This window comes from Columba livia, chromosome 3 (genome assembly GCF_036013475.1).
Source record: "Columba livia isolate bColLiv1 breed racing homer chromosome 3, bColLiv1.pat.W.v2, whole genome shotgun sequence".
Classification (NCBI taxonomy): domain Eukaryota; kingdom Metazoa; phylum Chordata; class Aves; order Columbiformes; family Columbidae; genus Columba; species Columba livia.
In genome coordinates this window covers 82,180,324-82,198,620 of record NC_088604.1, presented here as the reverse complement: position 1 = coordinate 82,198,620, position 18,297 = coordinate 82,180,324, and the positions used below count along the sequence as shown (strand labels likewise).

Sequence of the window (18,297 nt, the reverse complement as noted above, 5' to 3'; positions counted from 1 at the left end):
AGAACTCCAATATCATCCACTGGTGGGCCTAGTGAGCTGATTCAGGTCCAACAGCTGCAGCTCCCTTAGAGTCTAGGTTCTTTGGTTTGTTTTGCTGTGCTTATTGCAGGGATTTGTGGTTTTGTAGTAGGGTCCTTTGTTTAATTGCTTCCATTCTTGTGAGCTAAAATTATCTTTTCCTTGAGACTAAGATGGTGTATTCCTTGACAAGTAGCTGAATCTTCTGAAGTCCATGTGATGGGCTTTCCAGATCTCATCTCATTTTATACCTCATTCCAAATGAGATTCTGATTCTGCTCAACTTGTTGCTTTCCAGGAAGAACTGCAATTATTGAGCTTTTCAGAGCAATAGTAACAGAAGTGGTGCCACTCCCTGGCATTTCCAAGATGTTTCGTTATGCACAAGGTATTTTGTTAGTCTTCAGCTGTGGTATTGCATGAAGAACTTGTAATCAATGCATTAGCTAACCATTATGGTTTGAAAGTAGCGAGACACTAAATGCATTCAATCATATGTACTTAGGATTTTTCCTTCAAAATTACATGCTTAAATAATTTTATTGATGATCTTTCTATTGAGTTACAGATATTTGGCCATCTAAATATGAATTTTGTCTTCAATCTGAAAGCCTTTTAAATTATCTCTTATTTGTCTTCTTGTTGTGGATTACATTTCAAGATTAGGAAGAAAAATGCAAGAAGCTGGAATGTCATCGTATCTTTTCTGTTTTCTCATGAATGTACATTTTTATTGCTTTCATTAATCTCACGTCTAGATTTAGCAGGTTGAGTTCCTTGAGTTCTTGTATTTTGTGGGTCTTTCACCTTGGTAAAGTTTCATTCCAAAACCAAGAAAAGCATTATGCCTTAATATTTTCATCTATTGTGCATTTGGGGAGATAGCGCCATGGCTTTCAGGAAAAATGTTTTATGCAAAGATGTCTGTGCATTATTTTATTTTTATAGCTATTTCCATAGGATTTTTTCCTTTTCAAGATATTTTTCTTCACATTTGGGGTCATTGATCTAGAGCAGATTTAGAAGAAAGTCTGCATTAGTTTATTATGAGGTGAGAGACTCAAGATTTGATCATAGAATTGTGATGTGTTATAAAAAATGGTTGAGATGAGTGAAAAAAAATAAAAATACACACTGAAACCTTTAAAAATTATATAGTTTTAATCTGCAGTAGGTAAATATGAAAACTATTTTAACAATAATTATTATATTAATATTTGTTATGTTTACTATAGGCCTGTCTAAATAGAAGTCCTGTGAGGCTTAGGTGGGTTTGGTGGAATTGACCTGCGTTCTTGTAGCAGCCTAAGCAGAATTGGCTGCCGGCTGCTGTGTTCTTCCCTTTTTTCCCACCCCTCACTGCACAGCCCCACTCCTTTTGCTTTGTTGCTAGATTACCGTGTGTTGGTTTCTGGGAACCATTTATATGTTTGTGGAAATGGAGGGGAGCACAAGAGTTTGTTGTTAGTTGAATATGCTGAAGTAGCTCAGCTCAGCTGCACACAGAGTCTTACAGCCAAGGCAAAGGAAATACTCAGGACTTTGTGGCTGGGACAGGGTGAGAGGCTTGGGATCCAGACAGCGGTGGGACTGGCTTTGTCTGATGTGGAACCACAGCTTCTTCAGTTTATCATTTATATGATGAGGGTTAAAACTGTTCATTTGGTTGAGTCTTCAGCACTAAGGTTTAAACTGGGTCAATACAGTGTAGTTTTGGATATGCAAGCAGCCTATAATGTGACAGGGTGATCTGTGTATTAGCTTTGTATGTATTAATTTTCCATAGTAACTCCTACTGTGTGGCACGTGCAAGGAAGACAAGTCAGTTCACACAAAGTAGGCTACTTGAGATTTTTTGCAGCAGAAGTGTGTGTGCAGGAACTGCTAATAGGGAAAAGGTGCCACACTATAAATTCACATCCCACACTGCTGTCCTGTCAACTGTTCCTGTATTCAGACCTTTAAATTTAATTAAGCTGCTAACTTTTCCATTTCAGCCAGTAAAAACTTTGGGCAGAGGCTGCTCCAATCTCACTGTACATTAAGACTGCAATGTATACACTGGAATTTTATAATCTTTTCAGACGTTATTATAAAAGTTGTGGAGGATTTGAAAATAAAATGTGTTTTATTTCTCTCTGAACCAAACTTGCAAAAAACATCTGAAAAGCACTTTGAACTTGAGGAGAAAGTGGGAATAAAAGTCAGTCTTTGAAGCTTTGTTGGTATTTTTCTTACTACTTAGAGTTAAAATACAAATAATAAAGGATAATCGTTTTGCCATGATTATTCAGTATCCTTTTAAATTTCAACTGTCTTTCTGTCTGCAGAAGACTGCAGATTGGTAGTGACTGGTATATTCTAGAGAAGCTATTTCTAACTGTAGAGCTTGACTTTTATGGATGTATTGGCTCACATGATTGGACCTTTATTATCTGTTTAATCCATTGTGGTGCGTGTGTGTTTACACTCGCAATACCATGAGAATGCACTCATTCTATTAAAAATGCTTTTGTGCCTGAATGGGATGGTCCTCAACCTGTCCATCTTGTGGACCAGGTACAAGGAACATGTTTCTATTTTCTCTCTTCCTCCCTCTGACTTGCAATAGTACATGGCATGTACATCCAAGGCTACAGAGAAAAAAGCACTTTGAATTTCTGACAACATTGGGAAAGCATTTTGCTTTTGATTCAAAGTAAAGCAATCCTATTTAGATAAAAAGGAGCGAAAAATGTATGCGGGAGAACTAGTAATGCCTGCTTTCTCAGGGATGTGTCCAGTATCCCAAACTGTGCTGAACCTCAGTGTGCACATGTGCTTGCTCTTGCCCCCTTGGTTCAGAACTAGCAGTATTTCATGGGGAAAATAACCTGCATGGCAAATATCCTGCAAAGGCAGAGCACAGAGTAGCCATGTGACCACAGAGGAGCCAGGTGAGCACAGGTCAGCCAGCAGGCTGTAAGGAGCTGGGAACTGTCAAACTTGTAACACAGCGTTTCTGCCTGTGGTATGATGGACTTGTTCATTTGAACTTGTTCTGCTCAGCACACCCCAAAAACTTCTAGGAGCTTCGGATCTCTGAAACCTCCAGTTCTCTAAAGCTTGCTGTTAGGAGGAGTGATTGGCAGAAAAAGAGTGACTACTTAAGCCCTACTTCGTCAGGTAACTAAAAATGGTTTCAGTAAGAGTTTTAATTTCTGTTTGGCAAGAAGGAGAATGCCATTTAAAAATTTTTTTCTTGTTTGTTTAAAAAATAAACATTCTTGCTTGAAGTAAGATATATGCCTTTTAAAAATCTGTCTGGGGAAATAAAGTGAAGGCTACAACTGGGCTATTTTAGATTAAGAGATAATATTGTCTTGCATGTGACAGACATAATAAATAATTACCATCTTTTCAGTAGGAAGTATACAAGAAATACAGTACAGGAAGAACCAAGGCAAAACGAACAAAGAAATGCAGCACTAATTTACTCAAAAGATGTTCAGTGTTATTTATTAAACTATCAAAAGTGTTGCTCAGTGGGTATGAGTAGTGATAATAACTTTTATACCACAGAAATGTAGAGTAATTTAAAGAACAGAGGATGTGAATTGTTCCAGCTTTTAAAAAGGGAACTGATGATGATTTGTGTTAATCAACTTATGCTTTTGTCCATATTTAGTTCTGTGTTAAAATGATTTTAAATATTTTTGGTAAACCGGAAGACTATTTCTCTTTTGCAGCAGCATGGTCAGCATTGCTTAATATACCTTTTATTTTTTATGCAGCTGAGCATAACTAAGAGTCCAGTCAAAACTTCTTGTTGGAGACATAAAATGGGTAACTTCTGTAGTAACTGTGGGTGGTTCTTACCACAAAAAAAAAAAAAAGGCAAAAAAAAAAAAGCACCCCACCAAAAGTTTTCAATGAAGGGGATGGCTTGATCCCTTTTTGTGGATGGGGTTATAGCATCACTTTCCTCTTCTTTGGTTCTATGACTGGAGCAGTGTGCGTGGAGTTCAGAGCTCTTTCCGTTTAGCCTTCCCTTTCTCATATCTTCATTTTATTAGTTTATTTTTTAAAAAAAACAACTGAGTTACTGAACTTACAAAGGTAAACCTATATAGATTTCCTCTTACAGATCTACATGAATTCCAGGTTTCTATGTATTGAAAGACGTTTGCATTCATTTAATATACTTGAGAAAATATTTATAGTATGATATTAGTAAGAATATTTTCCAGTGGTTTCCAAGTGTTCCAAATTTAACCATATTTTCATTGTAATATTCTGCAAAACATATGCTAATTTTGTACCAAATTGAATTTAAATTGCCAGTCATCGTTAAACCATCTTATAAAGGTTCACCTGAAAATATTCTGCTCAGCTTCTGATTGTGATTTAGTTGAGAAGTTGTAATGTACCTGCTCAAATAAGTCATTGCATTAAAATGTCAAGCTGCGTACTCACTGCATGTGTTTATTCTAAAAGTATGTAGTGATAATTTCACATGTAACTGATCATATTTAGTAAATAAGAGGTAATGTAAGAAATAGAATTAAGACTCACTCTGCTAGTGGCAATATTACTGTTTGTTGCTGCATACAAGAAAGGAGAGAGTAGGCACCGCAAGCAAATGTGGAATAGCTTCTCTTCAGGGAATCCATTTGCTAGGTACTAATTACAGACTGGCTTAAAATATTTGCAATAAATAATATTGATAATTAAAACCATGGGTATTCTTATTGTTTGTGCAGATGTCTTACCTTGCTTTGTGTCTTGCTACATTCTTAATACTGACTTCTTGGTAGCTGTTTTCACATCATATGTTGAGGAAGTATTTGTTACCTTTCAGTTTCATTTCATGGGAAGGAAAGAAAGGGGAAAGACACAGATATTAAAAGAAATGCTTTATTACAAACTGCAAGACTAGATTTCTGTTGAATAATTTGGGATGTGAGTAAAGAACTGAACAACTAAGTAAAATTAAAGGCATTTTTAAGCCTTGCCCTACTCTATTTTTATGTTAATATCCATGAAGAGGAATTCCTATCAGGAAAATCAAGTCCCATGTTTTTGTCTGAGATTAGAAAATGCTGGACATGAAGAAAAGCACTCTCTTCACATCACAGCTGCCATGCTAATTTTTAAACAATTTTGCTTTTATGCTTGTCATAGAACCATAGAAGCATTTTGGTTGGAAGAGACCCTGAAGAACATTGAATCCAACCATTAACCTAGCAATGGCACTAAACCACATCCTTAAGAACCGCATCTACCTGTCTTTTATACACCTCCAGGGATGGCGATGCCACCACTTCCCTGGGCAGCCTGTTCCAATGCCTGACAACCCTTTCCATGAAGAATTTTTTCCTAATATCCAATCTAAACCTCCCCTGGCACAACCTGAGGCCATTTCCTCTTGTCCTACCACTTGCTACTTGGGAGAAGAGACCAACACCCTCCATGCTACAGCCTCCTTTCCGGTAGTTGTAGACAGCAATAAGGTCTCCCCTCAGCCTCCTTTTCTCCAGGCTAAACAGCCCCAGGTCCCTCAGCTGCTCATGATCAGACTTGTGCTTCAGGCACCCCACCAGCATCGTTGCCCTTCTCTGAAATCTCTCCAGCACCTCAATGTCTTCCCTGTAATGGGAAGCCCAAAACTGGACACAGTATTTGAGGTACGTGATGTTAAATACTTTGTAGTATACCTATGTAGCACAAAATAGTTATGAGACAGAATCAATGAGCTTTTATTAGGTTTGTGCACACATACATATTCTCCCTGTCTTCAGACAGTGAAGGTTGCTTGTAGCAAACATCACTTATAACTTTAAGGCAAAATTGTGATCCTTTCTTTTTTTTTTTTTTTTTAAATAAGTACATCCAACTTTTTTTTTTACTTTTTTTTTTTTTCTTTTTTCCCCTCTCCTCCATGTAGAGCCTGTGTTACTGATGTTGGAACAAACAACTTAGTGTATTTCCAAGAAAAATACATCTGTGGACTTGGCTGCTGAGAATGATTGTGAAAAGCTCCGAAGTATTCCATAAGGGAGAGGGTAGAATGTATCAAATATTTTGTATGGAGGCTATGTTGGAATGATAGATATGTTTTTCATGTTACAGTGGAGATGTAGCAAAGAATAATAATACCGTTTTCAGTTATATATTTGTAATACTATGAGTGGATGTGGTGATCAGTAACATTGTTTTCTATAATTGTCCTTTATCGGTTCTGCTTTCTTGTTTTGGGTACTTCTGCATTGTCTCAAGAAGTAAAATGGTAATGAAAATGGATAGCTAGATATTAAAGTTACTTAAATACATGTTTTTCTTTGCAGAATATACTTATCTTCATACCCACAAATTAAATAATTCCCTGTATTAAAGAAGAAAAAAATTGCATTGCTTTGAATGTAATTAAATCTTACTTAGTATCTTGGGACATGGAATAAACCCCATATATTTCACAATTTTGGGAAAAGTGAAATCACCACCCCAGGGAGGTTAAGAGGTCCAGTTTTATTTGCAAAGTAGTGTTTGTCTTTTCAGTAGTGTTCTGGGCTGTGGTCGGTACTTGGCCACCACAAATAAAACATCCTCTTCATACACAGCCTACAAAAAAACTTGGAATATGCCGCGATGGAGGCAGTGAGAATAGGAAGTGGAGGAGGAGGACTTGACTGCTTCTTTAAGATTACATTCTGCCTGAATGCAGTGCCTGGTTTGTGTTTTTTTATTTATTTTCCTGTTTGCTTATCTTAGCAATAGTATGATCTGATATGGAGAGGGTGGAAGTGAGACATATTTCTATAGTTTTCATTAGAGGAATCTCTTTCCCCAAGCCAATTTGGTTATGGTTCCTTTGTCCTGCTCGTTATAATAATTTCTAAAGGCTGCATATCAGATGTATTACTTTATTAGCATAGTAGTTATGCTTGTCTCTGTATAGATGACCTTGTTTGATTATGGAGAAATAGGAAAACTTCAAAATATTTTTCTTTATGCAGTCTCTTAATATGTATGAGAGTGGTAGACAAAAAATGAATCATAAAAAAACTTGGTCATAAATTAAGGTACTCTTATAAGCAGTCATTACACTTTAGCTTTTTATTGAAAGCAACTTTTGAAAAGTGTTGCCTTTCAGTGTAGGAAGTTCTGCAAAGAAGAATATTCATGAGAAATGATTTTTCATTTATGAATGTAAAGCTTAGGAATGCAAAATGAGATGTCCATTTTCTTTAATAAGTGCAAAATATCCTTATTGCCTGTTATCCAAGGATAAGATATGGCCACTTGCTTAAAGTCTTAATGGCTTTATCCAGGTGGCTAATAACTGAGTATGCTTTGAACAGTTTCAGAGCTAATGTTTAGCCTGAGAATACCTTAAAACTTAAAAAAAAACAAACCAACCAACCAACCAAAACCCTTCGGCTACCCCTGATTATTATAACAACATATGCATAAAAAAGCATATGATTGCTGTGTAAGAGTATTTGTGTACGGTACCAGTCCAATGCAAAGTTTTCTGGTCAGTCTTTTGCTGTTCTTAATACAGTTTGATTTCCTAGATTCTACCAGTAATTGTGGCGGGGTTTGGGCTTTGAGTGGTTCTATTTGGTTTGGTTTGGTTTTGTTTTTCCCCTTGGGAGCTTCTCAATCCCCCCTCTTTTTTTTTAAGTGGACTTTTGTGATAGGGAAAGGCATGACTGCCTTTATAGTTCCTGTAACGTTTCATTTCACTTTCTTAAGTGCTTTAAATGGGAGATTCTTTAGTTTCAATTGGATAAGTTTGCTTAAACTTGGTAGAAAGTTTCGACTGTGACACTCAAATGATTGATAGCCATGAGGTAAGCCTTATTTTTGCACATTTCTTTGCAATATTTATGTTGATATAATAGTAAAGGGAAAGATCTCGGGCTTTTTTTTTTGGTCATGATTACATTAAAATCAGAGTAGGGTATGGTTTTTTAAGCCATTGTCCCTTAGAATCAAAACCCCAAGCAGCTTTCAGTGCAGCTGCACTGTTGGCAAAAAAGGTGTTTATTTCAGTTGTTGTTCTGACAGCTATTACTGTGTGTCACAGCAATAAAATAGACATACATCTAATTCTGGCCTGGACCAGAGGGAGAGGATGCTTGTGCAGCCCCACAGCTCTAGCCACATTACAGGACAGACTGGCTGACTTAGAGAGGGCAGCAGCCTCCTGAGCTGCTTTCTTGTCCTTACTGTATCAGATGGATGGAGCAACCTGTAGGAAAGGAAGAGTAACTAGATTCCTTCCGTAGAGATCTCAAACTCTTTGAATGCAGGAGGAAAGTCTCTCTCCGTCCTTAGTATCATTCCCAGCTAGAAGGCTTTTATGCCTTTTTGTAATTAAAATATGAGGAAGAAATGCTGCTTGTCACAAATGCTGCTGAGTCTGTTATGATAATCTGACCCTGGGGCCAGATCGACAGGGTTCTAGACTGTAACCTTCAGCTTCATCACTGTAGGGTGAAAGGTGTGGCTATATGTCTCTTCCCTCCCTGGCTTTTTAATTTGTTTTTACTTCCTCTTCCTTTCTCTCCTAGTCAGAGACCCCCTGAGAAATACATTGCTATTGCTTTATTGATTTGGTAGAACTCTAGCTCTTGTTTTAGTTATTCTTTTATGATAGGTAATATAGGTAATGTGTGTAGCTACCTGTGTTGGATATGTCCTAATTCAAAAAAACGTGCGGGGCATGACTCAGCTTCATCTCCAGATGCTTTTTAAAGGCATTTTCTTACTCTTGTTTTTGTTTCTGCTGTATGTTTTATTATATTTTTTCTTTTTAAGCTTAAAATAACTTAAAAAACCTTTAAAAAATATTTGATCTAGCAGGTGTTGCAAGTGGACAGTTTTCTCTGTCTGTAGACAAAAGGCCTAGAAGATTTTGTAGACTAAGATTCAAGGAGGTTTACATACTCTTATTTTGCCTTTTTTTCTTTTCCATCTCTGTGTACACACAAAAAAAAAAAAAAAGAGGAGGGGGTGGGGGGCAAAAGAAGAGAACAGTTTTGCATGGTAGTGGTTAAGAGGGTTTCTTTGCTCTCAGTGCTTCCCTTGTACTGTAGAATTTAGTCATGGCTACATCTTTCAATGGATACTGAAAATTGCATATTTTAGACATGGTACAAGGTTTCTGTATGATTTTTCAAATCTGTTTTTCAGGAAATTGTGGCCAAATTTGGACATTTGAAGTAAGGTGGAACAGGTCAAATATTTCAGAAGCAGAGTGAATACCTGAGGATATAATTCAGTTGCCTTGTCAGCTAAACCTTAATAAGTTTTACAGATAAACAGACCAAGGAGGACTGCAATTTTTTAGATGTTTTGGTTTAGTGATAGGGACAGTCATCCTAAATGTACTCCTGTTCCCCATTTGAGCAAGGAAGTGAAATTGAATGGATGCTTCACTTTTCCCTTGGGTTTCCTGTTTTCTTCTTCACTGTTTTGTATGCTTGCCATCCAGTTCTACTCCGTTTTGTTAGTCTATAATTCTCAAGTAATTGCATAAAATTGTCATTAGCTTTATAACTAATAGCAGTATTCCTTTATATCAGTGTGAATGAGAACAGTTTCTTGTTCAGGGGTGTATGTAGCATTTGAATGTTTCTAGAGCGATGTGTTCAGGTGACTTTTCCAGTGAGGAAAGTATTTTCTAATAGCAATTCTAGCTTGTTGGACACCTGCTGAAAATATAGAATTGTTTTAGTCAGTTTTCCTAAGTATGCGAGCTCATTTTCTCTGGGGATGTTGATGAAGAGTTTCAGTGTTTTTAAGTGTGGTTTACCTTATCTATGCTTCCATTGTTGGTTTTTTTTGGTTTGTTTTTTTTTTCTTCCTTTTTTTTTTTTTTTTTCCCCCAGCCTTCTAAAGGTGTATTTTGATTAACCCGTGTGAATATTGTTATGACACTTATCCAAGCCTCAGAGTGAAAAGTGACTTGACCAAAGCATTGCATTGCTTGGATAGTGTTGGCAATGGCCAACACTGAAGTTTTCTTACTTCTCCCCTGTACACTGTGAGTTCAGAAGATCCATAAATTCTTCAATAAATATTTTTATTGATCATTAGCCTAAACTCCTTTAATTTAGATGGGTTTTAATTATTTAGGGGTTTTGAGAAGCAACATTGCACACTGTGGCATGCAGAACGGCTTATGTAGATTGAGTTCCAGTTCCCAATGAAAAGTTCTTCAGCCCCGTAGTTGGAAGTTAATAATTCACAAAAGATTTTTAGTGGTGTGCAATGAGGCACAGGCTAATCAATTGATGAGGAGAGGAGGAAAAAAATATTAATGGGTTGTTAGGCTTTTTGTTTTAACCTGAACAAGGTAAAGGTCCTGGTTAAAATATTATGTGGTGATATAGTTAAAGGTTATTTTCTAATGAAGGTTACGTAAGTAGGTTCATCATGATTGCACATGGAACACTGCTCATGATACTGCCCAACTTCAGACTATTTTACGGAGTAGAAAATATTATACTGATGTTTTACACTTAGAACTTCCTAGATTTAAATCAGTTATCTTCATAGATTACTTTTTAATATCAATTTTATGTTGATATAGTAGTCTTCTCAGGGTTGAAATTACCTTCACTTTGCTCTTTCCTTTCTATAGCATAGATTTCTCAGTTTCAGTTGAAAATAGAACTGCTGGCACTAGGATTCTTAATTACATAGCACAGCCAATAAAGCAGTCATGGTAGGCACTTTTCCAGTGGGTGTTGTTTGCTGACAGCATTTCTTTGTGACTTGGAAATCACCTTAAACTTCAGGTCTTCTCCAGTCATTACTGACTCTATTAGGGCTCTCTTAATTCAGATTTCTTCCTTGTCATTCCTTATACCTGACGTTTGGCTTTCTTGATTCATACTCATACTGGAGTCTGCCTAGCTCAAGCTCAGGTGTCTGGTCTACATGTAGTGGTGTTCTCTCCTTCTGGGTCTTCTTCTACCTTCATGTTTGTTCTCTACCAACAACAGCAGATGAATTTAGAATATTGGGGAAAGATGTCCTATTTTTGGTTGTAATTGGCACTACACCATAAAAAATGGGTAGCTAAAGCAACCTGTGGAGCATGCTCTGTGTAGGCAAGGTGCATTGAGAGAATTTCTGTGTGAACTGATATACACATGGAAAGTTTTCAAAAGCCAGTTGCTTGTCTGCATTTGGATAGATCTGTACAAGAGCAATAGCAAAAGGTACAAATTGACAGTAAGGCCTCCTGTAACTTTTCAGTTATCAATTTGCATATATTAGGTACTACTTATAATTTTTTAAAGGTAGTAATGTAGAATCTTATCCTGTAATCTTGCTTTAGAAATGTTTCAGTCATTTCTTCTGAAACTTCCCCAGATACACTAGGCAATTGTATGAGAAAGTAAAATTAATTTTAGCAAAATGTTTACCATCTGGAAGCAGAAAGTTGTAAGGGCAAATAATGGGCAACATAGGGCTTCCAGCTTTGTCAGTACTATGTCTTAGCTTGATGCAGGTTTTTTTAATGTTACTTTAAAATATTCTTAAGTAAAATTTGTTGTACAGTTGTAGGATAAATTGTACCACTAAAATCATGCTATTTTCAGGCTTAATATGGAGGACTGAGGTGCTTAGAAGTCAGAATTTCAGGCCTATATTAGGTTTAGTTTAAATTTTAAATGTAGCTTTTTGTTTCTTTGTAGGATTGGTGTCTCAGTACTTGCTGATAGTTTAGTTGGAGAAAACGGCTGTTTTCAGTTACAAACAAATAAAAAATGTAGACTGTAGATTGCTCAAATGTGAGATTATTAAGGATTTTTGCTTACAGTGACATTACTGTATCAAAACTATAATCTTGGCAGTGTTTCTCTAAACATATTTGAGATGGGTTACACCCATTTTTTGGCTACAGTTCTTAGGACTGAATTATATTTACAGGGAAGATGCAGCCAATTTCACTGTTGCCACATCATCTGTTTCAAATGACTTATTACCCCTGTTTTCATTCTTATGCACTGGCTACTGCCTTTTGAAATGTATGGTCCTTCACTTTAAAATGCTGTTTCTTCAGCAGACAAGGAAATGTTTTGCAGTTTCAATAGGTCTCTCAGCAACTGACTTCCAGATGTCTAGAATGAAGTATTGTTTTGAATTATCAAGTCTTAATGATGAAATGTTTACTAGTTTGTTTAAAGATTGCAAGGCAATAATGCCATACCAGGAAAGACTAATAAAACAAAATGGTTCATTAAAGCATTTAAGATTGATTTTTCTACAGAAGAAATAGTAGTATTTTTCATAAATACTTAATCTGAAAAGTGTAGTCTATACTGTGGTAAGACAGGTCTGTCTGGACCAGTATCCTGTTCCCCATAAACAAAGGGTAGATAAGGAAGAGAGGTTATTAACTAGGATGATACCAAGTGAAACCTCTCTAGAGCACACTCCCAGCCTCTCAAAATGCACAGCATATGCAGTTCCTGAGCTATAACTGGGGTCTCATTGCCTTTAATAGGCATGATAATTTTTTTCTTCCATATGAATGCTTTTTGTACTCAGTGTAACCTTTTAGTATCCATAACATTTCATTGCAAGAATTATCATGACCTAAATTTACAGTGTGTGAAGAGCCACTTCTGATTATGATTTTGCACCTGTTGTACAGTAATTTAATTTGGTATCTCCTGTACACTGAACAATCTTTCATCCTTGGATTGTTCAGAACACTACAGCCAGAGTTCTACTACAGTCAGAGTTTTGCTATGCAGAATTTCCTTTGATCAAAGGCATGGATTTATTCTAAGGAATCCTTTAAAATAAAATATGTATCTAGGTTGATGATTCGTCGCAGTTGAGATGACACTGTTTGAAAAGAACAACATTATTAACTTCAATAGAAATGGTGATGGGCTTTTAACTACAAATGTGCTACCAAGCTGTGTGGCAATGATTGCTCCGTATAATACATTTTATAAAACTATTTCAGATGACTTAATTTACTCTGTTGTCAGGCTTTATCATTTTTGGGAGATTTGAGCTTTTTTTTTCCTAGCTCAGTAATTGTTGACCTACTTGTCTGTTTTATAAATAAAAATAGAGGGGTTTTTTGCATTATTGACAGTCTGCCTATGTAAACTAAAACATAGTATTTGAATAAGAACTTTCTCAAATAGTTTATATCTCTTGGAAGTTTTCATATGAATTTCCAATTAGAGCAGGAAGGCCAAGTGGTGTAGGTGTTGTTATGATAAACAGATGGGACATTTAAAAGGCAGTAAAATATAAACAGAATAAGCAGCTTTGATATTGAACAGCGTGCTTGCTGTCAAACATCTCTTCAATTTACTTGTTAAAAGCTGGAATCTAGGCTAGCCATTTTTGCTTCTTCCTTTTCCTTTCTTAAAAGGAATGGAAAAAATATAATTTGATTGACCTAGTTTATTGTCTGGTTTTAAACTAGGTTAAATTAAAAATACAAATGTTAATTTCCTTCAAAGGTGCTGAATAAACTGTTTTAATTATTAAACACTTATTTGGTAGCTAGACGTCTTGAAATTTGATCTCAGCAAATTATTATTGTAGGTTTAGTTAGTAATCTTCGTAGTTTCTCTGAATGAAGTATAGTTGAGATGTTGTATCACTTCTTCCATTGTTTAACTTGAAGAATGTGTTGCGATACATCTGTGGAAAGATAATCCTATTGTAGATATCACTGTATGAGAGAACACTTTGTTGCAATATGTATTTACTTTTTTATTAAGTAAATTTTTAGTACATTGAATCTTTCTAATTTCTTCCATTTGAATTGCATTATTTTTTTTATTTAACCGAGTGAACAGCTGTGCTGATTCATTTTAGCATCTGCCATGGTATGCTTTCAACTTTTTATTTTGTAAAAGTCAGTTTTGTCATTAACAGATGTAGTTTTGACCTAACTCTATCCTCTTTATAGGTTTTAATAATTTATGGTGTCTCTCCTTGGTTGTAGTTTGCATAAAATGTGCTTACATGTTAGTCTTGGTTTTGAGAACCTCGCTGCAGTTTTGTTATTGTGCAGGTTATGCTCAGGTCTCCTACAGGCTTATGTCTTCTTAGAGTACATTTGCTACCCTTGCATAATTTCACTAAATGGCGTATAAATAAAAGACAATAGAAATTCAAGCTGTTTGATACTGGGAGGAATGGAGACTCATTGCTTTTTATTTTCTTTAGCTTCTCTTTAGTGAAATACAGAGTGGTATTGTATGAATGAAATTATTTCTTTGGCTTGCTTTTTCTTAAAGAGAGATTTGGAATACTTCTTAAAGGCTTTTCCAAGTATCCAGGACTGAATTGCTCTGAAGAGTGCTTTTAATCATATTTTTCTCCAGGATCAAAAAGGACATATACTGTGAAGAAGTTTTCCATAAAAGATTTTATCCAGTTTTCAAGTTTTGTTTTCTTTTGTATTTTATGACATTTAAAATAGCTGTGGAGGTTTGTTTGTTGTGTTTTTGTTTTTTGTTTTTTTTTTTTTTTTTTCTGTGTAAGCATGTAGTATATAGTTGTTTATTGGCAAATTAAAGTTGCGTAGTAACACTCCTTTCAGTTTCATTACTTATGAATAACTTCTAAATTGTTCATTTTGCTCTGCTTTGTTTAAAGTTCTATATGTACACTGTTAAGTTTTATTGAGAAAAATCTAACATTAAATAAGAAGCAGACCTTTAATTTAAACTTTCACTTGGTCCTGTACAGACAACCTGAGCTTAAAGCCAAGTAAGGTGGGCTTTTTTCACAGGAAAATGTAATGACACACAAGCAGGTTACTTGCTATGTTTTGTGAACGTTTGGCATATTTATTTGTTGCAGTAGTGAAGCATTAATGTAGCAATTATCTTGATAATAAGTGGTCGAATGTTAAAAGATTTCTGACACCTTGACATATGACTTTAGCATTAACTAGCTGCTCGATCATTTTGAAGAAGCCTGCCTCTGATTAAATTTGCCTAGTTGCATGAAGCTTCAGACTATGTAAATCTGCAGCCTGTCACTTCCTGTGGTTGCTGGATTCAGTACATGCTATTGAGAATGCTGTATTTTCAGAGGCTTTTTGTATTCTGCTCACGGTGTTTTCTAAGCAGGAACTGTCGCTAAAAATAACTAAAATGAATTTCTCTGTCTCTCTTTCTCGCTGCAGGATGACGTAGCTTTGCCAAGGATTTATCAGCTAAGCAGAAAATGAGCTTAACATCCTGGTTTTTGGTGAGCAGTGGAGGCACCCGCCATAGGCTGCCACGAGAAATGATTTTTGTTGGAAGAGATGACTGTGAGCTGATGTTACAGGTAATTGCATCAGCCTTCTATGTGCAACTGCTCAAATCACAAACTTAATGCACCAGTTTTACATTGCTTTTGAAAATTAAGTTCCATAGATGTTGGGGAGCAATTGTTTTGATTAATGTTTTGCGTTCATAGAAACAGTTTAACTATATTGCCATCAGTCATACAGTTACTGTTGAAGTACAGAGGATCATGTATTGTTCATATAAATCATATGCAGAATGCAAAAATAGAATATGAAATAAATTTTGCAATATGATCAGTAAAGTAGACTGTGTACTCCACAAAATGTGATAATGCTGAGTGCACTGGATGCTTTTGAAAAGAGCTTTCTTTTTTCTGCAACTTGTAATCTAGTTTGGTCACATGATTTGATGTAACTCTGTCCCAGTGTCCTGATCTTGTTGTACAAAGGCAAATGAAATCAGTAGAGAAGAGTATTTCTCTGTCTCTAAGGAAGTGGAATGACTCAATATCAGTAATGGTTTCAGCGGAACTGTAAAATTCAAGTCTTAGTCAAAACAGTTTTGTATTTCAGTAGCTTCCTCAACTTTCAGAATCACTGTGCGGAACTCTTAGATGTGCAGAACTGTATTGTTATGTAGCCATATTGCTTGTACTTTGCTCTGTCAAAGCTTTAGTCCTCTGAACTGCTTCTTTCTAGTATATATATTTTTGGATGATTAATGGTAATATTTTGGGAGTTTCTTCTTGGATTCTTGTCTTGGCTTCAAAAGTAATATTCTCAGCCCTTCGTACCATGCAATAAAATATTTTCTTCTGTGTTTTTTTTTTTTTTTTTTTGGGGGGGGGAGGGTGTTTGGTTTTTTTGTTGTTTGTTTGTTTTGTTCCTAAGAGTTGTTAAAGCAGCCATTAATAGCCAAATTAGAATCTCACTTGCAAATAAAGTGCCTAGAAACATACTTTTACGTGTATTACTCAGAATGTAATATCTCTAGTAAATTGCATTTGGCTGGCAGCGTCAGAAGATATCCAAAGGTTTTATTGTTGTTGAAAGTACTTTGTCCTGTTAGAAAGTAGTTGAAAATACTCTTTATTTCTCTTTAAAGGCAGGCCGTATGATATCTTGTTGATTTATGAGGGAAACATTAAAAAAAAATAAAGGCAACAAACACACAAAAAACCACTAACACCCAAAACCAAAAGAAAAGCATCCAAAAAGCCCCCACACCTTATTGGTTCCTGTCTAAAAGTTTATAATAAAAACCTGTTTTTATTTTACCACTAGCTGCTTGTAGCGGGTTGTTGTCTCTGAATAAGGGAGACTTTTCTCTCTCTCTGCCCTATGTATCTTCCATCCATGGTTGATCAGTCTTAGAATGAAGCTGAATACTGAAGCATTTATTGTTTTGCCATACAAAACTTCAGTGATCATCCCCTTCAAAAGTAGCTGCCTCTTTGATTAATATTGTGAATATATTCTAGTCATTTAGAAATGTTATTTGTTGTATATTGACTTCAGGGGCAGTAGAAAGAATCAAGGGGCCTGTTGATTTTCAAGAATATTCTCTTTAGCCTGCTGTTATGTTAGTTCTACATGCCAACATGACTGTAACAGCACATACTGCTGAAGGGGGAGGAACCCGCCAAAAGAGAAACTAATAATGTGTTTTTGTTCTTCATGTATAGCTCTTTGTGTAGGACCTTCCTTTCCACTCTTGACAACTTGGTTGTACTCTTTCTGCGAAGCATGTGGGCAATGCATGATAAAGAAAGCAGAATTTAGTGCTTTTATTCATAATGTATTGACAGAAAACGTGTTTAAAAAGCCTTATTAAAAAGCATTTCAACTCTGTTGTATGCTTTATAGAATTAGATCTCAGATCTGTACCTAGCCACTGTTCTTCTAACAGAGGTTTTGTTCATGTCTGGAAATACAGATCTGCTTTAAGTGGGTTACTTTGTAAATATGCTCAAACATAGTGTGCAGTCTTTGTATTTAGATAGATGCTCCAATTGTGGCTAAATAACCACATTTTCTTTGTCTTTCACTGTTATTTTTAGAAAACGTTTTGAATCTTCATAGGGGAGTCATCTCCTAAGTGAAAAATTCCCAGTTTTTCATAATATCAACATTATTTCCACAGAAGAATACTCTTACTTTCTGCATTCTGAACATTTTCTTGGTGGTCTGAGTTGGATTGAAGAGTCTCTGTCTAAAATAATACTAGTTACAAATTAATTTTAACTGAGGATGGAGTCTCCCTATATTCATACAGCTGTTAGCACAGTTATTATGTGATTTTTGTTATTTCTGCAGTCATATGTAAATCTTTGTACTGGGTCTAGCTGGGATGGACTTAATTTTCTTCATAGAAGCCCTTACAGTACCATGTTTTGGATTTGTGACCAAATCCAAAACAGCTCCTCCTACACAGGTGTGACTATATTGGGGGTGCACAAGAAGCTGAGAAGGAATGTAACCAGGACAGCTTACCCAAAATGACCAAAGGGATATTCTCTGCCATATAATGTCATGCTCAGCAACAAAAATTGAGAGGGGGTCTTTGAGGAAGGTAAACACTGCTCAAAGACTGATTACACATTGGTCTGCTTGTTGGAGGTGGTGAGTGACTGCCTTTGCATCACTTGATTTGTTTTATTTCTTCTTTCTTCTTCCTCTTTCATTAGCTTCGTAAACTATCTTTAACTCAATGCGTGAGGTTTCTTTCTTTTGGTCTTCCTGCTCTCCTCTGCGTCTCACTGGGGCAGGGGGGAGTGAGTGAGCAATTGTGTGGTGCTTTGCTGCCAGCCAGGGCACCACAGTCCTATAAAAAGTAATTTGGGTAGTACTTAAATTTGAATGGAAGGCTACAATAACAAATCAGAAAGAAAAACGGCATTTGAAAGATTGCACAAGCTTTGCAAATGTAAAGATGGCCTGCAATGAATGAAAATCTGTCCAGTTATATGCAAGAATCTGGGCCTGAGGACAACAGTAAC

At 36.0% G+C, this 18,297-nt stretch overlaps 1 protein-coding gene across 25 annotated transcripts in view; it reads left to right on the top strand.

Annotated features, from left to right (window-relative positions):
* CEP170 (centrosomal protein 170) overlaps positions 1-18,297 on the top strand; it is a 95,020-nt gene that overhangs the window by 4,864 nt on the left and 71,859 nt on the right. For 23 of the 25 annotated variants that reach the window (XR_010471510.1, XM_065057870.1, XM_065057864.1 and 20 more), the window contains exon 2: positions 15,191-15,336. Coding sequence is in view for 24 of the 25 variants with exons in the window: in XM_065057870.1 (XP_064913942.1) it covers positions 15,232-15,336 (105 nt within the window). In the remaining variant the exon portion in view is untranslated. Of the gene's footprint in view, positions 1-467; positions 3,184-5,935; positions 6,728-15,190; positions 15,337-18,297 lie in introns of those variants that run through there. The other 2 variants (XM_065057853.1, XM_065057852.1) reach the window with 2 other exon arrangements.